The 15,117-nt window shown below is 44.1% G+C and overlaps 1 protein-coding gene across 3 annotated transcripts in view; it reads left to right on the top strand.

The window, feature by feature from the left end:
• Window positions 1-10,948, top strand: part of MSH4 (mutS homolog 4) — a 37,182-nt gene extending 26,234 nt beyond the window's left edge. The window contains exons 11-21 of one of the 3 annotated variants that reach the window (XR_011315111.1): window positions 455-624; window positions 1,125-1,255; window positions 2,969-3,072; window positions 3,560-3,684; window positions 4,554-4,754; window positions 6,090-6,208; window positions 7,640-7,768; window positions 8,227-8,389; window positions 8,466-8,554; window positions 9,809-10,052; window positions 10,314-10,948. Coding sequence is in view for 2 of the 3 variants with exons in the window: in XM_069738301.1 (XP_069594402.1) it covers window positions 455-624; window positions 1,125-1,255; window positions 2,969-3,072; window positions 3,560-3,684; window positions 4,554-4,754; window positions 6,090-6,208; window positions 7,640-7,768; window positions 8,227-8,389; window positions 8,466-8,554; window positions 9,809-10,000 (1,423 nt within the window). In the remaining variant the exon portion in view is untranslated. Of the gene's footprint in view, window positions 1-454; window positions 625-1,124; window positions 1,256-2,968; window positions 3,073-3,559; window positions 3,685-4,553; window positions 4,755-6,089; window positions 6,209-7,639; window positions 7,769-8,226; window positions 8,390-8,465; window positions 8,555-9,808 lie in introns of all 3 variants that reach the window. The other 2 variants (XM_069738301.1, XM_069738302.1) reach the window with 2 other exon arrangements.
• The last annotated feature ends 4,169 nt before the right edge of the window (window positions 10,949-15,117 follow it).

The raw sequence follows: 15,117 nt of genomic DNA on the forward strand, positions 1-15,117 counted from the left end.
TCCGTTGAAGCGTTCCAGAGTTATAACCTCATAAAGGGACAGTGGTCAGAATTGTAAAAATTGGCCCGGTCCATAACGTGCAAACCACCCTTGGGGGTAAAGGGGTTAAGTACAATTGTGTATAAAAAAAAAATTGACATTTCAAAAAGTGACAAATGACAGTTCAGACAAACACATCTCAAATATTAAAGCCCCCCAGGTTGTAGAGCCCACCCCTGGGATGTCGAGGACTGAAAAAATTGCATGAAAATGGTGCAAAAGCCATAAGGATGAATTTGATACAAAAGTAAAAATGCCTTAAAAGCCGTCGCGCCACAAAAAAAGGTTAGAAAAATGAGAAATTGGGCCGATGGGGTTTAATTTGTGCATTTTTGAGAGTCATTGATTGGCTTTCCTAAGGCCATGTGCTTCCCAGTGTGTCACAGATGCCTGAAATGAATTTATTTATTCTTAGATTTAACATCATACTTGAAAAAATTAAAATGGTAATTAATGATGATACCAGATACACCAGAGGCTGCCTGAACATGAGAACGCAGAAGTGTTACGCCGTGAAGCCAAATATCAACGAGTTCCTGGATATTGCCAGGAGGACGTATGCAGAGATTGTAGACGACATCGCTGGTACTGACCGCAGCCAGGAAAAAAACTTTTCTGAAAGTTATCTGTTGTCTGTTTTCTTATTTTGGAGATTTGGTTTCTTTCTGTTAGTGTTGTTATCTTAGAGCATTACCCCAGGGGGCACAACCTGGGCTCGGGGAGTCATAGTGTGGGGGGCCCCAATTATATGGCAGAAAAGAGGAGTGTCACATGTAGTAGCAAGGATGGGAAAGTGATAACTGTGCCCTGCGCTGCATTCTCTGAGACCCCTAAAAATTGGCTGGGGTTGTTCCCAATTAAACCATAATGGAGACAACCGTACGTTTGCATATTGCTATTTGCATAATTGATATTTTATGGCCTTTATCGTTGTGCAGCGTCTGCAGACCTGCTGTCGGCATCCTATCCATACTGCTGGGGCTGTACTCGTCATCATATTTCCATGCAGTCATTTGCATATGATAGTCACATACGTATTAGTGGACTTGTATCTCTCACTAATGTGCGGTTTTATTTCTGTGCAGCAATGATATCGAAGCTCTCTGATCAGTACAACTTACCGTTCAGGACCAGCTTCAGCACCACTCGAGGATTCTTCATTCAGATGAACATGGAAGGGAATGTGCAGGAATCACTCCCTGCAGAATTTATTAAGGTAGACCCCCTTATTATTAATGCTGGCAGATATAGGGTATATTCACACGTAGCTTCTTTGATGCAGGCAATGGACAGAAAACTGCGGTTTTGGTGCATTTTTTTAGGCTTTTTTTTTTTTAGTGCTTTGTAGAGTAAAAAAAGTAAATAAATCTGTGAAAAATACAAAAGCTAATTTTTCCAACACAAACTTTCCTTTTACAATGAATGAACTTTATTATTATTATTATTATTATTATTATTATTTATTCTTCCTCTCTGAAGAGACAATTTGAACTTTATTAGGCTCCGTTCACGTGTCAATTCTGTTCCCATTTAGGACAAACTGGATTAGGATCCTGCGTATTTCTGCTTCAACCGGGAGCCGAGTGGCCCCGCCGATTATTATCCCTCCGTCCGGTGTCTGTCTTCTGTTCTAAAACTAACAAACGGAAACCGTCCGGACGCCGTAGTGATCAGTGGGAGCCGTCTGCTTCTGTGTGAAGCGTGAATACACAGGATTCTAATTCCACTTGTTCTAAACAGAAGAGACAAATGTGTGATGGCTCTACGCTGCAAAAAAATGAAATGAAAACTGCAAAATTGCTTTTTATGTACATTTATGTTGTTGTTGTGAAGTCAATTTGGTAAAAGAAGAAAAAAAAAAAAAAGGCGACATCGGCCCACTACTCAAACAGTACGGCACTGACTCCACCACACAAACGCAATGGCGTGCACCAGTCACCTGACCACTGAAGCCTCTGATTGGCTGCAGGAAGTCATTGTCCTACAGAGACCGTCAGTGTTAGCGCTGAAGTTATCATAGTGGTCAGTAGACCTCCAACTCCTAAAATTTTGCAACCTTTTTTTAAATGCGCAGATAATTACTTTGCCGCAAACTTCTAGATTAGAAAATCCACACACACCCTTACAAGCAGAGAAAGACACAGATGAAGAAGCAGAAAATAATCTTCTAAGTAGGCAAAACTTTAAAGAACAATTCAAAATAAAACAGGAAAAACAAGACTAAATATAGGAACAATACAATAATGAACGGAGCCTGTATTGTGCATCCAAAGCTGCCATCTCTGGTGGTTCTATTATGGGCAGCACGGTGGCGCAGTGGTTAGCACAGCTGCCTTGCAGCGCTGGGGTCCTGGGTTCTAATCCCACCCAGGACAACATCTGCAAAGAGTTTGTATGTTCTCTCCGTGTTTGCGTGGGTTTCCTCCGGGCACTCCGGTTTCCTCCCACATTCCAAAGACATACTGATAGGGTTTCTAGATTGTGAGCCCCATCGGGGACAGCGATGATAATGTGTGCAAACTGTAAAGCGCTGCGGAATATGTTAGCGCTATATAAAAATAAAGATTATTATTATTATTATTATGGCCACTAGGTGGCGACATTGAATGTGATGTCAGAAGTTTGGGCAGCAAAGTGTGAGACCGACAAGGAGAAGCTCAGAAGCCTTTTTCCATTTTCATTTAGGGCTTTTTCATAATCCCATATTGTGCCTGTAATTTATACTACAGCCACGATTCCCAGTCCCAGACAAAGCCCATGGACAGGCGTGGTGCTGCCCCGCAGGGAAATGGTCAAGTATTTCTAAAATCAATAAATGAATGAGATATTATGTGTGCCCACATAATTGTATATACATACATGGACCCTTGCAGGAAGGATGAACAGTAAACCATTCTCGTTAAGCCTTTACTGTTTCTTTTTGTCTCAGGTGTCTCGAGTGAAGAATAACTGCAGCTTCACATCAGTGGATTTGATCAAGATGAATGACCGATGTCAGGAATCTCTCAAAGAAATCTACCACATGTCTTATCTGTACGTTCCTCTTCGGTAACAGTTTATTTGCAGTCATTTTTAGGCTTGGGCCACAACATGATGACTGCAATACAGGTGAATAGGGTAACACCGCAAGCGAGTCACAAAAATCGGACTGGGATGGATTTTTTCCATTTGCTTGAATTTGTTTACAGACAATCCAGTGCTGTGCATGTAAATATATACATTTATAGACCTTTATATACACAGCACTGGATTGTCTGTAAACAAAACATTGAAGTTTTTCTTTGATTTTGAAGTGACAGATTCTTATCTATATATACCACGGGTTGGACCCTATCTGAGCACCCTCCAGTTTTCACAATGACATCTTGATCCAGAGAATCACTATTAAAAGTTATCAGCCACCAAACTGCCGACACAAATGTCCAGATTGCAGCCCCGTAGGGGTTAATAGGACTTACGTCCTGGGAACCCCCCTATACCGTGAATGATCAGAGTCATTTCTTGTCTTTTGTCTTTTCAGCATCGTGTGTAAACTTCTCACTGAGATCTACGAACACATCCATTGCCTCTATAAGTTGTCAGACACGGTCTCCATGCTGGACATGCTGCTCTCCTTTGCCAATATTTGTACTTTTTCTGAATACGGTAAGAACTGAACTTCATCCTCGAATGGTAAATTAAAGGGGACGTCTGAAATAAGATTTTAGCCTCTAGGGATCTTAAACTAGCTCTGCTATCTTTGGCAAGTCACTTAATTTGTCGAAAGGTCCCCAGATTTGCAATTCTGCTGCGGGTAATGTGGCCGTGGGTGTAATGTTTACTCGCTCTGTATGATGACAAGCCGTATATAGATTGCATGTCCAACAGATAGACCCGATAGTTGGGGAATGATGGGACATCCTTGTGATGTGACAGGACTTACTACGGCTGGAAAGCCTGCTTCAAAGAGGCTCCAGCTCCACTTATTGTTCACAAAACTACGATCAGAGCAAAGAAAATCATAGTTTAGAGCAGATCTCTGTTCCTCAGTACCCCATGCAGACCCACAGCAATCACTAGAACATTAACCCCGGCTGCACAAGAGGATGGAGCCGCACAGAGGAGCGTAAATACACTGATACTAGGGGATGATAAATGTCCCTGTAATATTGGGGTCCGTGTAGTCTCTGGAGGGGATTTCACACCTTTCTAATAATCATGTTTTCTTATGAAAACTTGTCAGTAACATGCACCATCAGTAAACATGCACCATCAGTAATATGCACTGTCAGTAACATGCATCATCAGGAATATGCACCGTCAGTAACATGCACCATCAGGAAACATGCACCATCAGTAACATGCACCATCAGTAACATGCACCATCAGGAATATGCACCGTCAGTAACATGCACCATCAGGAAACATGCACCATCAGTAACATGCACCTCCAGTGAAAAGCACCGTTAGTAACAAGCACCATCGGTAACAAGCTCCGTCAGTAACGCTGACTTTTCCCTTTCTTTTCCTTGCAGTTCGTCCAGAATTTACAGATACAACAGCTATGAAGCAGGGCTGGCACCCAATCTTAGAAAAGATAGCCCTGGGGAAACCGGTTTCTAATGACACTTTTATAAGCGAAGGGAATAATTTCATCATACTCACCGGACCAAATATGAGCGGAAAATCAACATACTTAAAGCAGATTGCGCTGTGTCAGATAATGGCGCAGATAGGTACGGACATTTATCAGTGCTCATACTGGCAGCTTTACTTGTATTGGAGTCAACAACATGGTGACATGTGCACACACTAATGGCATCATGTGACTGTATCACCCCAGCAAATGCAATGAGCTTCATAACTTGTGCCCCAGTGCAACTAATGCTGAATCCCTATAATGAATCCCAGCTGACGTAAATACACATACTAAAGTCAGCCAGCGCCAAACAGTATAATGTGTATCGGGGCCTCACGACTCTCCCTGGACAGATGATGTCATGAGAGGAGATATGGATCCTTTTACCAGGAGTTGAAAAGAGTCTAAGGGTATGTTTCCACGTTCAGGAAACGCTGCGTTTTTGATGCTGCGTTGAGCCGCAGCGTCAAAAACGCAGCATCCAGATGTGACAGCATAGTGGAGGGGATTTCATGAAATCCCGTCTCCACTATGCATTAAAAGACTAATGCGGCATACCCGCGAAAATGCACATGTGGCGCATCTTTTAAGAACGCAGCATGTCCTTACATTGCAGAACAAACGCAAGAACAGCGCAGGTGACCTCAGGTGCAGATTTGGTCAGGATTACCTGCATAAAATCCTGACAAAATCCTGATGCAATCCTGAACGTGGACACATACCCTTAGGAAAGACGGGCAGATGAGTCTGGAGAAGGAGGACAGAAGAGTCTGGAGTAAAAAGACAGTAGAGTGGAGGAAGAAGACAGAAGAGTCTGAAGGAGGAGGACAGAGGATTCTGGAAGGGTAGAATGGACAGAAGAGTCTGGAGGAGAAGGACAGAGGCATCTGGAGGAGAAGGATTAGGACAGAAGAGTCGGCAGGAGGAGGACAGTGCAGTATGATGACGTCAGATGATTCTGGCAGTGGCTCTATTATTGACATAACATTCCTAATCCAAAAGAAACAGAGGAAGGGGATGACGAGACGAGAAGTTGCAAAAGGAAAAAGGTGTAAGTCTCATGAGATGATTTGGGTCTCACAACTGTCTGATATCACAGTCTCAGTGCCGTGCAGGAGCCCGGTATCACATATTTTATCAGGTTTTTCTTATTTTTATATCTTACTAGTTTTTTCACTCTTACTAGTTGAGCCTTTGTGATCCGCTCATAGACTCGGTGAGGAATGCCGTCTTGCTGAGTGCAGGAATGTGCGATTTTAAGCCGCTCAATGCAATGTTAATGAGGAGTTAGAACAAAACCTGGAGCCTCAGATAATTAGTAGTCGGTGTAGCAGCGACCACAACACAATGCAATGTTACCATAGTCTCTACAGTATAAGTCGCTGCACCTCGTGGATACACAATAACACACCGAGTGCTTCATCTGTTACAGGTTCATTCGTCCCAGCAGAATATTGCTCCTTCAGAATCGCCGAGCAGATATTTACCCGCATCGGAATGGACGATGATATTGAAACGAATGCCTCCACTTTCATGAAAGAAATGAAGGAGGTATTGGGGAAAAAAATAGAAAGTGATGGGAACACCCAAAATTAGAGTGTGCAACCAATGATAAAGCCTAGAATAGTGTGGTGCTCCGAAAACTACAAATCTATCCGAAGATACAATACAAAGACCAATCGTGTGTGCAAACCCCAATAAGAGGAACAATTTACCCCCTGAAAACAGGAGCACAAAGCAAGCAAAGATCGGCATTAGGAATGAGGCCCACACGGTAATGTGTCTCGCAGCAGCAATTCTCAAACAGTTTGTGCAGGTTGTCTACAACTTTCTTTTGTGCGACTATTTTAGAGATGCAATATTGCTGTAAAAGAAAAGTCACACTGGAAGTCTGTGACAAGTGAGTCGCCAACATGATATTGAGATCGTGGTGTTGCATTGTGACAATGCCGCTAACAATTTCCTATAGTATCGCACTGCAACCTGTGACGCAAAGTCGCAAACGTTTCCAAATTTTGTGTCGGTGGTTACAAGTCGCACGCAACTTACTTGGTGTAAACTTCATTGTAAGTCACACGTGACTGTGAGCTGCATGCGGCTTAGCTGTGATTAGGCTGATTTTTGGGAGTTTTTTTTACTGCAAAATCGTAAGTCTAAAATAATTGCACAAATTTGTTTGGCTGCATGACTTATCTGAGAATTGCTGTCGTGTGACACATGTTACTGTGGAGCCCCAGCCACAGTCGAGCACATTTGTAAACATTTGTGCCGCTAGTAGTTCACAGATCGCAATGTAACACCGTAGGAAATCATTAGATGTAGCATGTAACTGCGATCTCCGCGTGTAGCCCTAGGATCAATGACAGCTGAGGTATATAGTCCTCTTATCTATGTTACATCCTATGCCCCCAATGCTGTATTCTTATGTGGCTGATTTGGTGCACAAATCTCTGACTGTCCTGTTTATGTGAATGGGACGTGCAGCTGAAAAATCGACTTAATGGACAAATTCTGCAAATCTCCCCAGTGTCATTAACTTAATAAGACATAAAGCTCAGAGATATTTAACGTAGACAACCCCTTTTAGGGAGTTATCTGAGGAAGAGCGTTTTATTATAAGGTCGGGGTCACACTTGCGACTGCAGCGCAAGAAACTCGTGCAAGTCTCTCACCTCTATACCCGGCACTACCGCCGGCACTCAGGACAGGAGTTAGCAGCTGCATGTTTTTCTATGCAGCCGCACGCTCCAGTCCCTAGTGCCGGGTATTGAGGCAAGAGACTCGCACGAGTTTATTATTAGGTTCTGTAGAAGGACGTAGATCTGGGTATTTATTTATTATGATGGAATATAGGCTGAACTGGATGGACAAATGTCTTTTTTCGGCCTTACTAACTATGTTACTATGTTACTATGAGTTTCTCGTGATGCACTCACAAGTGAGACCCCGGCGTAAAACTGTAAAATAAATTTTCTCTTGAAGATTACATACATCATACAGAACGCAAATGAGAAGTCCTTGATAATAATCGATGAACTGGGAAGAGGCACCAGCGCCGAAGAAGGAATTGGCATCTGCTACGCCGTCTGTGAGCACCTGATCCGATCAAAGGTTTGCTGACATTTACTTGAACTGATGAGGAGCCGCGATACAGATGTGTAGTAACCTCGTCAGTCCATAGTCTCCACGATATCCCTGACTTTCTGTTAGTGAATGTGAGCGTTTTACATCAAGCATTTGAAAACCAAATGTGTCCTCCTGACCTGGACCTGTCACTTCTGTTGTCTATCTTCTCCAAAGTCCCCATACACATGAGATGAAAGTCGACTGAAACTAGCATTTTCGTGATAAGCCGACCATTGATGTGTATGGGGGCCTAAGGACATTCTATGATGTATGTGGCGGCTTTACACCTTTGCGTTATGCCAACCTCTGTTATTCCTTGTTAAGACCCGTATGTCTGTAATCTCTTTGGTTTGGTAAGTAGACACAGATCTCTACGTTCTTACAATCTGCAGGTCTAGGTGTTCATCAATGTCATTATTTTGGGACATATTTTATTCTTTTAGGCTTTTACACTTTTTGCTACCCATTTTCTGGAGCTGTGTCACCTTGGCACAATGTATCCGAACGTTCAGAATTTTCACTTTGAGGTGAAGCAAGTGAGCGACAAAGACTCCATATCTTACACATACTTACTATCAAAAGGGCAAACAGAGGAGAAGAATTACGGTAATGAGACGCGTCATGGATAACACTTCACTCCGTGTCTTCTATATTTATGTTTAGCAATATCCTGTTTTGTAAGGTTTAAAGGCCGCTTCACTCTCATCATTACCCGTCTCGGTATTGAAGGATGCCAATGAAATCTCAAGGGTAGTCGCAGACAAGATTCTGGTGAGTGAACGACTAATATTTTTGTAAGGGAACAACTTACTGATCTCTGGGGGTTCCAGCACTGGAACCACCACAGATCCCAAGAAAAAGGCCCAGCTCCCGAGAAAAAGGCCCAGCTCCCGAGAAAAAGGCCCAGCTCCCGAGAACAAGGCCCATCTTGCGAGAACAAGGCCCATCTTGCGAGAACAAGGCCCATCTTGCGAGAACAAGGCCCATCTTGCGAGAACAAGGCCCATCTTGCGAGAACAAGGCCCATCTTGCGAGAACAAGGCCCATCTTGCGAGAACAAGGCCCATCTTGCGAGAACAAGGCCCATCTTGCGAGAACAAGGCCCATCTTGCGAGAACAAGGCCCATCTTGCGAGAACAAGGCCCATCTTGCGAGAACAAGGCCCATCTTGCGAGAACAAAGCCCATCTTGCGAGAACAAGGCCCATCTTGCGAGAACAAGGCCCATCTTGCGAGAACAAGGCCCATCTTGCGAGAACAAGGCCCTGCTCCCAACAACAAGGCCCCGATCCCGAGGATAAGGCCCAGCTCCCGAGAATAAGGCCCAGCTCCCGAGAGCAAGGCCCAGATCCCGAGAGCAAGGCCCTGCTCCCAACAACAAGGCCCCGATCCCGAGGATAAGACCCAGCTCCCGAGAGCAAGGCCCAGATCCCGAGAGGAAGGCCCAGATCCCGAGAGCAAGGCCCAGATCCCGAGAACAAGGCCTAGCTCCCGGTGAGGGTCCCAACCAACGGGATAACTTTTAATCTATGTAAATAAAACCCTTTTTAAAGGGAAAGTCTAAGAATATAAAATTAAGGCTGCTTTTTTCCAAAAACAAACCCACGTCCATTTTCAGTCTGTGTGAGATACTGCAGATCTTCCCTACTATACCACACACAATCCATGGACAGAAGTGGAGCCATTACTGGAGTAAAAGCAGATGCATTTTTATAACCCTGGAAAATCGCTGTCTGTATTTGTATTAGGAAGCATGTACTTTTACAATTTTACAAAAATCTGATGCACGGTATCTTACCGACTTTTTTTGCCAGAATGTCCCCCGCTCTCACAGCTCTGCCTGGCAGTGGGAAAATAAATGCCCTCACTATGCAGTGACATGTAGGAATGACTCTGTGCTGAAAACACGCTCTGCTATCCGTAACTAAATGACAATTTTGTTCACTTTGACCCCTGAGATGATGGCGGCAGCGGCTCGTTTAGAGCAAATTGTTTTGCATTAACTTATTTTTATTATTTATTGCAGCAAAAGCAGATCAGCTCGCCAGAGAGCGCCAGACAGACGGCAGACTACCAGCTAGCGCTAAGACTTGTGCAGGCTGCCAGGAATTCTCAGCTGGATGCGGACGGCCTGAGAACTTACCTAAAGCAACTGAAAAGCAAACATTCCTCCGACTGCGCTGGAGCCGGACATTCATCTGTGCAATCTGCTGAGTGATCGCTGAGACGTGCACTGAACACTCAGAAAACACCAAACTGATCAAAACCACGTACGTTTCATGTTACAGATATTTCTTTTATTCTATGGAGGCTGCGATATTGGAGACACACCGCTTATTTGTGTCTAAGGTGTGACCTATAAATGAAGCTTAACTGGGCAGGGAGAAGCCAGAGGGTATCTGCCTCATAGAAACTGCTCCCTGAGCAGAACGTCAAGGTTAAAACTAGAGTTAAACTTTGTGTTAAATGGGTATTTTAATGTCTAAAGCAAAATCCAGATTTTTGCTGATGGTTTCCTTTTGTCAGAACAGTGCATTATGGGAGCTGAAATGGAAGTTGTAATTTCGTTTTTGAGTCACATGTCTAACAGGTCTGGCATTGAACTTCTGTCTGAGTCCAAGTGCAACCAGCAGAATGTAACTGCATATGAATGGAGAACAAGACACGAGAGACTCGACTGCAATGCAATCCCTACAATATGCCGAATTGCTCAACCCCACGGTGGGGAGCAGCACATTTGCCCATTGAGGTTTTGTGACTGTTGTAACAATGTCACCATATATCTTCAGGCAGCTTAAAGGCCACAAAAGTAATCTTTGACATGGAAAACAATGATTGTTACATACCGTATTTTAATTGTTACATTTAATTAATAAAATTACACTAAGGTGCATTCCTTCATTCAGTTTCAACCCCACTGATATGCAGTCTTATAAAAGTTTGTTTTTTTTATTTTGTGTGTCTCTCCCAGTAGTGTAGACTGATTGTGAGCACTATGTGCCTTTCCCAGTAATCTAGGCTGGTTATGAGATCTGTGTGTCTCTCCCAGTAATATAGGCTGGATGTGAGGTCTGTGTGTCTCTCCCAGTAATATAGGCTGGATGTGAGCTCTGTGTGTCTCTCCCAGTAATATAGGCTGGATGTGAGGTTTGTGTGTCTCTCCCAGTAATATAGGCTGGATGTGAGCTCTGTGTGTCTCTCCCAGTAATATAGGCTGGATGTGAGCTCTGTGTGTCTCTCCCAGTAATATAGGCTGGATGTGAGGTCTGTGTGTCTCTCTAAGTAATATAGGCTGGATGTGAGGTCTGTGTGTCTCTCCCAGTAATATAGGCTGGATGTGAGGTCTGTGTGTCTCTCCCAGTAATATAGGCTGGATGTGAGGTCTGTGTGTCTCTCTAAGTAATATAGGCTGGATGTGAGGTCTGTGTGTCTCTCCCAGTAATATAGGCTGGATGTGAGCTCTGTGTGTCTCTCCCAGTAATATAGGCTGGATGTGAGGTCTGTGTGTCTCTCCCAGTAATATAGGCTGGATGTGAGGTCTGTGTGTCTCTCTAAGTAATATAGGCTGGATGTGAGCTCTGTGTGTCTCTCCCAGTAATATAGGCTGGATGTGAGGTCTGTGTGTCTCTCCCAGTAATATAGGCTGGATGTGAGGTCTGTGTGTCTCTCACAGTAATATAGGCTGGATGTGAGGTCTGTGTGTCTCTCCCAGTAATATAGGCTGGATGTGAGGTCTGTGCGTCTCTCCCAGTAATATAGGCTGGATGTGAGCTCTGTGTCCTGACCCTGCTGATATATTCCATACTATTGTGCCTCATCGTGGATAAATCACTGTGTAAGCTAAAAGGGAGTTAACTTTACAGCCAGAATTTCCAGATTGCTCTGCACAGATTACACTTATAGATGTTATTTTTACAGTTTTATTTGCTACAGAATCCAAAATCATATCAGATAAAATGCTGATCGTAAGGGGTAGAGCCGACATACAGAGCTGTTCTTTATTATTCCTTATCGCATTTACTCTGTGAATGGCCGGCAGATGTAACAGAGCTCAGTGATGCTCATCACATCATTTCTGTGCCTCTCCATCATATTGCTGGATAAACCTATTGCAGTCTTTGGTTAATAAAACCGCCCTGTAGAGGGGTTATAGTGAGCACCCCCTCATAATCCAGGAGGAGACACTAAGAGCCGCTTTGTGAACGGACCTTCATGTCTGCGCATTGTGTGCATTACATTGAGCATTACATTACGGGTGCAATTCATTATTGCATTTGTGTTTTTATTTTTTTGTCTTCTTTTGCTTTTTTTAGGCTTTTTTTGCTCCAAATTCAGCCTTAAGTTGCTGCTGATTTAAAGTTTATTTTCTACTTGTCTAGATGTATAACTGTTGACCCAATGTCGTCCAGTCCCCTCTCACCCACCTCCTTGTCTGTTTTTGTTATATATTACAGTAATTTTTGCACATATGTGAAAATTTTATGTTAAAGGATCATGCAATTTTTGTTGCCCAAAAAAAGATCAGACATAAAAAAAAATGTTTGATTTTGTGCAAAATTCAACAACCCGTATGTACCATGTTGAAGAATTTGACTCAAAAAAATGTCAATGAATACCGAAAGACAAATAGAAAAAGAAACGTCACTTAAAAATAAAAACACAAATGCTGAATTAAGCCCCTCGGTTCTATCAGAAAGGTAAACCCAGCTCTGCTACATCTGTAATCAATGTTCACAAAGGAAAGACATCACCGGATTCAGAAGAAAAGCGACATTTACACCAGGAAAATAAGTTACCGTACATATTTATGGGAAGTGGCGGGTTTTCTTGGGGGTCCACCAAAACTAGTGGCTTGGCTGACCAATGTCCAATGTGAGTGGAGGCCTTTAGGCTGGACTGTATCGTCTAGATGTTCCTCGGGGGCAGGATTTTGTTTCTACGATGGCTCAGAGATACAAGTCTGAACAGTGACAGAGGTGTTAAGTCGTAAGTCGGAAACCATTCACAGATCTAAAGGACACTTGGGTGGACGACAAGTGTTGTATCAGAGCCTATGTAAGTATATGGAGTTTTTGCACTGATGACTGATCCTTTAAGGGGTTGTCCACCATTTGGCACAGTTTTTTCATTTTCTTATTACTTAAATACATGTTTTTGAGGCTAAAAATAATTTTTGCAATTGAGTCTCCTTAAACATTTTGCACCGTTTGGCTTTTACAGGCTCTTTGTTTCCTTGCACATTCTTCTCTGATGCGTTCTGTGGTCATAAATCAGCTGAGAGGAGCTCATAAACAGATCTGAAAACTCTCCCGTACGACTGTTCGAAAGAGCTCACTGACAGATTCTCAGTTAGCTCACTCTGCAGCCAGCATACATAGACAGTGCAACAAAGAGGCTATAGAAGGCAAAAAGTGCCACATTTTTAATGAAACCCAATAGCAAAAAAAAAAAATACCCCAACAGCCCCTTCAAGATCTCACCATTCACCACGCCGGCCTCTCCACCGCAGTGTAGACATGGATAGAGGAGTCGTCTCCAACCTGTGGCCTTTGTGGTACTACAGCTCCCATCATGGTCACAGGTTGGAGAACATTGCATGGCGACTCCCGATCTGGAGAACTGACTATTCCTGTATTACTCACCCCGGCTGTGACACATGGCAGATGTGATGATGATGGGAGTGGTAGTGGGTGACATGCACAGATACGCCCCTAGATCCAATGGTGTCAATAGATGACCTAGATATTGGGAGATTCCTCACTTTGGCCTCTCCCTGTACATTGTAGGAGCGCCCCTTTATACAATGGAAGCCTTTCAGTTGTCCTCTAATGTATCACTCATCATCATCGTCATCCTCATCATCCTTCTCAAACAACAAGTCAAAGAATGTGTGAATCTTGTCCTGTAGGCGGCGCTGCCGCTGCCTCTCCAGCGCGCTGCGGTCGCACGGCACGGTGCAGCTGGCGATTAGCTCCTGCAGGATCCTCTTCCTCTCCGTCCTGGAAAGGCTCACGTGAATTTTCACTTTCTTCACGTCACCAGCGGACGAGTATCTAGGTCTGGCGTTGTTCTTTAGCGCACCCTCGCATCTCGCCTGACGGGTCGCTTTCTCTGGCGCTGATTGACTTCGGTATTCCTTCAGTCCGGTGTCAGTTCTGGATTTTTCTATCTTGGCCGGTCCTGATTCAGGGGACTCATCTGTCCCGGACGCGAGGAAGCTCTTCCCCGCTAGTTTGGTGGATGTGGTGTCTGGATTCTGGAAGTTGCCACCATTGGATTTTTCTTGAATTTCTCCTTGTGGTTCCTTCACGTCTGACTTTTTGGCACTGACAGCGGAGCCTGTTTCTGGCCGGTTTGGCCCCTGTCTATCGCTGCCCTTCACATTCCTGCCGTCTGGGAGCATTAGGACTTCATCTCTCAGCAACCGTCCTGCTGGGACAATGTCGCTCCTGGCCCCATTCATTTGGCGTCCTGTATTGCTTCTGCCTGCACCAGGCGAGGAATATTCCATATTTTCTTGAACTTCTTGGTTATTTGTCAAGCTATGGCCGATTTTGACATTAGAAGCTTTACTTCCGCCAGCATCCAAGTTGTTCTTGCGCTCAGTTTCCTGAATTTTCGGTGTTGCTTGCCTTTCGCGTCTGCCCGGATATGGCTGCGACCTCCCGGAGATTCCTTCCTGCTCCTTCCACGTTCTTGGTTTGGATGTCGTCTCGGTTCTCTGCATTTCTTCGTAGTATCCAGAACTGGCCTGGATGTCCTTTAACGTGTCCCTCGTCTCTTTCATGCTCTTATTGATGTTCATTAGCGAGTGGATGTGTCTCTTGGTGACCTCCTTTATGTAGAGATCGCAGCGGACCTTCTCATAATGGTTCTGCATGTGCACCTTTAAAAAGTCCCCCCCCGCGGAGTTGACGTACATGATGGAGCAGCGCTGAGGGTCTTGGTGCACGGGGTCTACACTTCTTGGTTTACACTTTTTGCATTTTCCAGGCTTCTGTCTCTTCAGTGTGCGGAGCAGAGACGTCTCTGCTGGTTGCAGCCTCGCAGGCGACTGTGGAAAGTGACAAGATGTTTGGATAATTGAGACCTAGAAATGACTGCGGGCGCAGAGAGCACAATGAGGACTGGATCCAATGACAGCTGATTGCACCGAGTGATTGGAAACTGTCAAACAAAGCAGAGCGGACACAAACGTTGGGTAAGAAGAGACCAGGGAATGGCTTAAAGGGAAGGTGCCACCAGTTTTCTTGTAGTTTGTTTTTTTGTGTGAAATTAAGCTTAAAATAGTAATTAAAATGTATTAATGCAATGTTTGCAAACATTTCTATATGA

Source organism: Ranitomeya imitator, chromosome 8 (genome assembly GCF_032444005.1).
Source record: "Ranitomeya imitator isolate aRanImi1 chromosome 8, aRanImi1.pri, whole genome shotgun sequence".
NCBI lineage: Eukaryota > Metazoa > Chordata > Amphibia > Anura > Dendrobatidae > Ranitomeya > Ranitomeya imitator.